At 42.9% G+C, this 8,466-nt stretch overlaps 1 protein-coding gene across 3 annotated transcripts in view; it reads right to left on the bottom strand.

Moving 5' to 3' along the window:
• Window positions 1–2,276: 2,276 nt before the first annotated feature.
• The window catches only part of LOC144142312 (uncharacterized), a 50,141-nt gene continuing 43,951 nt past the window's right edge, over window positions 2,277–8,466 (bottom strand). For all 3 annotated transcript variants that reach the window (XM_077673721.1, XM_077673720.1, XM_077673722.1), the window contains exons 18-20: window positions 8,031–8,180; window positions 5,805–6,086; window positions 2,277–2,504 (exon numbers count right to left, since the gene is read on the bottom strand). In XM_077673721.1, the coding sequence (XP_077529847.1) occupies window positions 2,388–2,504; window positions 5,805–6,086; window positions 8,031–8,180 (549 nt within the window). In that variant the 3' untranslated portion in view covers window positions 2,277–2,387. The remainder of the gene's footprint in view (window positions 2,505–5,804; window positions 6,087–8,030; window positions 8,181–8,466) is intronic.

Below are 8,466 nucleotides of genomic sequence, written 5' to 3'. Positions count from 1 at the left end.
GATAATATAGCTATGGCTGGTTCTACGAGAATGATAAAAAGAAGGTCGGAGGTATGTATTTTGTCTATGTTTATGGCACCGTGATAAAGAACATAAATGAACTATAAAGATGACACGTGTCTGCCGCATTTTAATGTTGGTAGGCTACCTTGGTTGCGGAGTGCGGTTATGCCATCGTACCATTAGTATTTTGAGTAAATTAAGTGCAGGGCCATATTTTGTATGTGTTCTAACTCATCAATGAGGTATGCCTGGTGAGGGTCCCTTACAGCGCTCGCGTATTCAAGAATGGTACGCGCTAGAGTTAAATATGCTGCTAGTTAGCTAGCTAGGGCGCCGCTGTTAGTTTTCGCCGCATAAATTCTATTTGTCTCAATGCTTTAGCGCGTATATTGTTTATATGTATAGTCCACTTTACATTTTAGCAATTGTTGCGCCTAGGTATTTCACGCTGTCAGTCTGAGTTAAAATATGACCAGCTAGATCGTAATCAAAACATAGGGGCTGTTTTTTCTGGGTTATAGCGATACCATTTGTTTTGGCTGCGTTAATTTGCATCCCCCATTTGGCGCACCAGGCAGAAATGTTAGCTAATCAAGTGTTGAGTTTCATTTGATCATCAATGGTCCGCGCAGCCGTATATATTATGCAGTCGTCTGCGAATAACCGCAGTGTTACGCCCGGTTCAATGCAGGCATGTATATCGTTCACGTAGACCAGGGAAAGAATGGGGTCAACACGGATCCTTGGGGAACTCCTGAGTACACGTCAAATTGGTCCGATTTGGTGCTAATAATTTCTACATATTGTATACGATTGCGTAGGTAGGCTGATATTCATGAGATAACTTCTGAATTAATGTCTTTTGCGTGAAGGTTACCAATTAGTTTGCCGTGAGGCCTTTGACAGGTCTATTAGGATTTCATCTGTTTGTTCATTGGAATTAATTGTCGAAGAGAAGGCATGGGTGATTTCAAGCAGTTGGGTGACTTTCGAAAGCCCTTTACGAAAACCGTGCTGTCTATGATAAAGTAGGCGGTTTTGTTCAAACTATGTCTTCAGCTCCTTATTGATAATATGTTCTAAAAGTTTGCAGCTGCAACTTGTTAGTGATATCGGCTTGTCGTTATTTACCAGAAACGTATTCCCGTCCTTGTGAGCTGGTTTTATTTTAGCGCAGAGCCAATCTAATGAAAGCGAAGCCGTTGATAGTGATGTTCTTAAGATGTAGCATAGAAATGGATTTAGTTGCTCTACATATCGTCGTAAAAATGAGTTCGAAGTATTTTCAGGGCCAATAGATTTTTTGATGTCAATATTCCGCAACAAGTTAAGAATTTCCGGTTCTGTAATCAGAATTTCAGGCATCGCAGGCTCCTGATAACATGCCCTATGGACTGGCCCAGGCATGCGTGAGAAGACAAACTGGAAAAACTTGTTAAAAGAGTTGACGACAACACGAACATCCTGCACAATACTTTGACTCACCTCTATTTGTTGAAAAGTGTCATCACGTTTTGACAGATAGAGCCAACATTTTTTGGGTTCATGATTCATAAAGGTAATTAGGGTTGGGGAAAAAAAGTGGCTTCTGGCGTTTTTCCGTTTAGCGCGCGATTCGTTAGAAAGTTGAGGAATGATTGCGGGGTTATCTCTACGCTTGTCTCTTTGTTGTACTTTTCGTTTGAGATGAATAATGGCATGTGTTACCCAGGGTGCATCACGCGTCGTTTCTTTGTTTTTGACGGAATGAAATTCTGTTCACAATATTGAATGGCATGCTTCAGTTTCAATCATAAATTGTTCACTGTGTCACAGCTATTAGCCGTGAATCCGTCCCACAGTCTTTCAAGGTAATCGACAATGGTTGCATCATCTGCTCTGTTGCACACTTTAACTACTGTATTTGAATTGGTCCTGTTACGCCTTAATCTAGAACCATGAAGAAATAGCATTTTATGGTCAGGCATACCCTCTTCGACACTAATTTTGGAGTGTATAGAATGTTGGAAGGCGTACGTTTTTTGTGCACTTAGCATGTGTAGTGCCAAGCGTACTAACCTAATGCGACCAAAAACGCGCTTCGTGTTGCCAGGGGTTGTGAGGGAGATCATATGCTCAACCACCTACTGATTGAGCTGCAGCGGCTGGTGGGTTTAAACTCTTAAAATTTCAATGTACAAAGGCAGCTACAGCGGCAAGCTGGAAAAAACCGACAATCGAGACATACAAGCCCGATTGAGCCCGCGCGTTTGTGTTGCAGCGTAGGAGCCATGCACCGATACCCAACTACGGCTTCTTTTATTCATCCACCAGGGCTGTACCGAGAAAAAAATGACAACACCCACAAAAAAAGGTATGGGGTTGTGAGTCCTGGAATTCGCTCCTCAAGAGCTGTTGAGCCGAAAGATTGGTGGCTCCCGACAGTCTTCACAAGCGTTCCTTGTCAGGTGGGGCATCAGGTGGCTAGCTTGCATCATCGACTTGTAAATTGGCTCGAGCAGCTGCAAGCAAACACATCACACAACTTCAGTCCTATTTAACCTGAAAAAATAGCGGTCAAACGCAGCCTGCAAAGTGCAATTCATGGTGTAATTACAAACTGTGCGCGTCACCTGTCAAGCTACTTTCTTACAAATCCGTTGTACGCAACCAAATTGAGTACGCCTCAACGGTATGGCAGACTCACGTTGAAGTACTAATTCATCATTTAGAAATGATACACAATAACTCGTCACGCTCAATTCTTGCGAACTATCATCCAGCATCCAGTGTATCTGCAATGAAATCGAACTTTGAACTGCCATTGCTGACCACACGACGTACAATAGCTCGACTATGCCTGTTCCATAAAAACTCTTGTCATGATAGCTTTCACGACAATTTTATCACCCCACGTTCCTATCTATCATCACGCCTTCATTACTCTCACAGATTAGGCCAAAATACATGCCATACAACTTTCGCTAAATCATTTATTCTGTTAACATCCAAAGAAGGAAACCACCTTCTCCGTGATATTGCAGCAATCGTTCAATCCGAATTATTTAACCCTGCTCTTCACAATGGCGTTGTATTATATCTATTTATCCAATCGACGTGTTTTGAATGAACTTTTTAATGCCAATTATAATATGGGAGTGTAATGTGGAAATTTGTTTATTTCCCATTGCTGTATTTTTGTGTTTAAGGTGCTGCTTTGTTGCTATGTGCGTGTAATTTGGGCCTTGGTACAGTGTATACTGTTGTATTTTTGTGTTGCAGCTGCTAGTTTTTTATTGTTCTGCATACGCCTCTCTCCTCTTCAATGTAATGCACTGAGGGTATTAAAAAATCAAAATAAGGAAACAAAACCGATCCGAACTATAGCACCGGAAATATCTCGTGCCACAAATATTTACAATATGAAAACTCAGTTTGCAGGAACAATTATTTGTTACCTTCTTTATAGAGAAATTGTAATCTCCAACTGAAATGAAATGTTCGTCGAAGGTGCTAGCCCGCATGGTTTGTTTGGAGTGAATTTCACTAGGGTATTGTTTTTCGCGACATCTGCGTTTCATGTGTAAAAAAGATATCAACGTTGCATTCTTCATCCACTTCATTCACTTATTCTCCCACTCAAGCTCTTGCTTCCTGTAATCGCGCCTGCTGCCTGATTCCCAGAAAAGCATAACAAAACGCCTGTACATTTGAGCATGTACACCTGGCACATGTACACCTGACGCCTGTACGCCTGTAACGCATGTACACATAAGACAAGCGGTGAACCACAGTGGGGTGCTATTATATCACTCGGACCTCATGGGGATTTTAACATGCCTTAAAAGGTAAAAAAACAGAACATTTCTTTTTGCCAATATTACACAATTTTCGTAGAGCAACGTGAGAGCTGTAGAGCAACATGACAGAACCTTTCTTGCAACAGATTTACAATAATAATAGTTTTTGTTTTTTTAAGTAGTTTACTATAAAGCTTCATAATAGGTCTATTAGTATTGAGGACCACAGGGGGCGGAAATGCGTACATCTTGAAAGTATTCCCTGCCCCTCACGATTTTTGTAAATCTGAGCGGACAGAAAATTTATGCAAATTTTCATACAAACTTACGTCAGGAAGTGCTTAACCTTGAAAAGACTAAACGCGATTCACAGTTATTTACCTTTTGTATTCGACACGCCCCTGCTAGATATACACACAAGTGTATTGGGAATAGGCTCCGCTCAACGAGCAATGGCCGGGTAGTATTGCCACCAAAAATGTAGAATGCGCTTGGTAAATGACGTTGCTGTCCAACAACACGTTACACGTTTGGTGAATACTAATATACCTATCTTACAGACTTAATCTTCAATTTTAGCATCTCGCTAGAGATTAGATAAAAATACAAACTAAGAGAACGACTAAAAGGAGCAATATTCGCAAATATAGACTCGTGAACTCTACTGTCAGTATCATACATGTCATACTTCTCGCCGGTTTTAAAGCTCAGCAATGTACGACAGATGATTGCGCGCCTAAACATGTCGAAAACGTGTTTTTTACGTGCCGAAGCTATAAACAGTCATTGAGGTTGCGACAGTGTAGTGCAGTAGGATAATAGAGGCTTGTATGATATCGAGCTGGTCGTGTGGTGTACGCTCAGTTCCATGGCTCACACTATGCCTAAAAGTAAAAACCCATTGCGCACCAGCGCAAAAAACTCTTTTCTAGCGACCTTCGCTGGGCTCAGCCTAATAAATGCCAATAAACCCAATGCTACAAAATAAGGTTCCAACACTTTTATCACGGCCATTCTTTTTCTTACACAGAAATTATTCCTCCTCTTGCGTGTTTTATTTCTGGGAACCATAAGCAGACTATTGTCATTAATACGCTAGTCACAAAGGTGCCAACGCTTCATTGCGCTCTAAGTAGGGCAGAAACTTTCCAATCTGATTCAAATCAACGTTTAAATAAATTCAAGGGTTGTCAGGAGATTCTCGAAGCCCTGTTTATAGTTTCACAATTTGCGTATTCTATACGCAAACTGTGCCGCCCAAACTACGTTCCGGTGTTGCGTATTCCATACACATACCTACATGGAATGAAAGAAAAAACGGCGCGAAACGGAGTAGCAGGTTCTCCAAACAACTCTTTCGACATTGTCTTCTTCTTTCCTCCTGTACCTCATGATTGTTGCCATGTGCTGGTAAAAAATTGCAACCACCACGCGAATGATGATGATTATTAAAGCGAAACTTTCTTTTGTCCTACTGATGGCGTCCGTGCACATCCCAAAAAGCATTGAAGAAACCAAATTTATCTGCCGATAATAATCGTGGGTGAATCGAAGAAAAAAACGCATCGCGTGGTTGCAATCGTACCGGGCTCCCTCGCGTTATACAGCCGACGTCTGCGCAATTGCGCCATTCTGACACAGTCTAAAAAGTTTGAATTTGAGAGATATGCATGGATGTGCTAAAATTTGAGATAAAAAGTGTATGCCCTCTAAACGACGACGATGACTAAACCCCGAAGTTTTTTGCGCGAAATCAAACGTCGAAGGGTCAAAGTCAAAGGCTGTGTCAGCAAAATTTCCAACTGCATTCGAGTCAAAATAAAATCCGTATGTGAGTTAAAGTCCAAACTCCGAAGGAAACCAAGGAATGTCCTACGAGAAAGCCTCGCGTTGAACCATCGTCGCCATTAAATGAGTTTTTGAGGAACATTAAAATTTACGCATGAACATACAGACAAATGTTTGTTTCAGGCCTGGCCACATAAATTTGAATAAGGAACAAATGAAGGCACCACCACTCACACGGCCCCAGATGATATTGACGAAGGCGTCGATCTCGACGAGGACTTCCCCCATGTGGCCAGTATAGTGTCCATAGCCCCACAGGCCAAGACTGAGTAGGGACATGCCAAAAAACAGGTTGCAGACGCTAGCAAATGCTTCCACACCAATTACGGAAAAGCCCCAGGACACCAAGTAGAAGGCCAGCCCAACCGTGCACAGCGTTACCGGCGTGCGCACCACCGCCAAGACCTCCCCTCGTTCTTCGCGGCTTGCAACGCTCCAGTCCGTCAGGTGAGCCTCCTGAAAAATGTTATCGCAAAAGCGCAAATACCATGAACGAAGGCCTTGACCTGAAGCCGTTCCTGTTCTCCCCCACAACGGCACTCAAACACGCGACGTTGATTGATTTGATTGATTGATTGTAGGGTTTAACGCGCCGACGCAACGCAGGCGATGAGGCGCCCCGTAGTGGAGGGCTCCGGATTAATTTTGACCACCTGGGGATCTTTAACGTGCGCCGAAATCTCGTACACATGGGCGTTTTTGCTTTTCGCCTCCATCAGAAAAGCGGCCGCCGCGGCCGGGAATCGAACCCGCGACCTCGTGCTCAGCAGCAGAACGCCAAAGACGCGACGTACCGACAGCCAAACCTAAACGTAACGAAAACACTTTTTCGCTCAACTGACAGGAATGTCTCTTTCAGTATTGCCACATATGTTGGAACACGAACGTATTTTTAAGATAACTTACGTTTTTAAGATATCTGACGCGGACCAAGAGACACGCCTCTATGAATTAACTGTTCTTGACTATATTAAGGCAGCGCTAATTGGAATCTTCCGGCTGAGCAAGCGCAACACGATATCTGCTGGGTGATTTCACTAGAGAACGAACATGCTGCACACGCGCATTTCTTTTGTTTTGTTTAATATTCTTACACGTTATGCGCATGGAAAAGAATATCTTAAAACTGCAATCCGTTTTTCTCTAGCGCCCGTACTTCGCGAGAAAGAAAGTTGCGAAATTGCCACCAGTGATGCGGGATTTCTGGTGGCTGCAGTTTTTTTCAACTTTGAGGCTTTGCGCGCGGCACAGTTTCATCGTTCTGACTAAAATTTATTTAAAACCACAAACTGAAGCAACATTGAAAGCAGGCCAAAAGAAATTGCGAGTTTTGACATGAACAAAAAAAAAATTAGAAAAAAATGAGGGAAATCCCGTCAGACGATAGACTGTCGCTAACTTTGTCGTCCCCTATCCTTGTAGCTGTAATTGTGACCAACTTTTAAGGGATGGATAACGTTGACAAGATATATAAATTGATCTGTAAAATCTCGCTTGCCTAAAAATGTAAATATACGCAAAAATTGATTGGCTGTTGTGCTTTTTCTAAAACTGCGTGACTTTAAAAATAAAATAAAAAAGAACACCGCTCTCGATTTTGTTCAAAGTTCGGGAAAAGGGACTACACAAAGGGGTAAACAGCACAGCTGGAAAACGTGTTGGATCATTTTGATTGTATTGAAGTTATAACCGGCTCGATTTACGCTTTCGGGACGCGTCTCCGTATTGTGTGTTTTGCTACTGATGCTGCTTTTCTGGCTTTGCGCTTTGATAAAAACGTATGTGTTCGTATTCTGCGACCACACCTGGTACTTTTCAACATTTGACGTCCTTGGAAAACATCGCGTATAAAAAAAGATTGAAAACGTGGATTTCCTTTTTGAAGGACGTCAACAGCTTGCAACAAAGACTGGGATAAGGACGAAACCAAAACAGCGAGCAAAGACAACGGGAGAATCAATGGTTGATCATGTGTTTTAATGACCTTCTATGTTTACCCTTTAGTGGGGCGTTTAACACGAGTTCTTGTCTTTTGAAGACCAGACCATTTTGACGATATGCCATCACAAAGCTTTTGTCTAAATTCTTGCTCTAAAACGGCAGTAAAACCCACTGATCATCAACAGGCATCTTGTTTTCTTGTTTTCTTGAGAACCTACCTTTGGAAAAAGAGGGTTCTGATTTGTGCTACATCAAGTTCTAGAAGCGTGCCGATAAGTTGGTGAAACAATGCGGTGTCTCACCTACGTCACAGAGCACACAGCAACGACGCAATGCGTCTTCTCTCTAAATTAGGCTTGGGAGGCGAGTCGCCTTCGAAATAGTAACGACTCCTACCAGAAACACTCTAGGGCTCCCATGACATGACATTGCAGCTGGAGCGTTTACCCTTCGACTTGCCTGTGTTAGCCTGTTGAGGTTTGGCTGGGAGAAGTCCTCCTCGGGATCCCCGGAACTGGGTGAAAACCACTCCGCTGCTGACCCTTGCAGCTGCTGGCTGTGATTCTCGATCATGTCGGGCCTTGAGGAGGGCTCGTCTTCATCGGACAGCTGCGACAAACACCCAATTTGCAAGGGGTCTCACACTGTCAACAATCTCAAGGCATCCAATTCAGGGCAGTTACACCACTGTGTTTTCGCCTTCAGGAGACTAACTCCTGCGACAAGCTGGAGGGTGCACGCAAGAACAATCATAATAATGGTGGTTAAACTGGGTGGTTAAACTGGGTGGTTAAACTGGGTGGTTAAACTGGGTTGCCAGTGTCTGCGCTTATATTTTTAGTAGTTGTTTGTTATGTTGGAGGTAAAACCTGCTCTCTCTCTTTGTATTTTCTCC

The sequence above is a fragment of the Haemaphysalis longicornis genome, unplaced genomic scaffold (assembly GCF_048455015.1).
Source record: "Haemaphysalis longicornis isolate Haplotype H1 unplaced genomic scaffold, Haemaphysalis longicornis Haplotype H1 scaffold_6, whole genome shotgun sequence".
NCBI lineage: Eukaryota > Metazoa > Arthropoda > Arachnida > Ixodida > Ixodidae > Haemaphysalis > Haemaphysalis longicornis.
The sequence above is the reverse complement of the archived record's forward strand: the minus strand, read 5'-3'. Positions and strand labels throughout refer to the sequence as shown.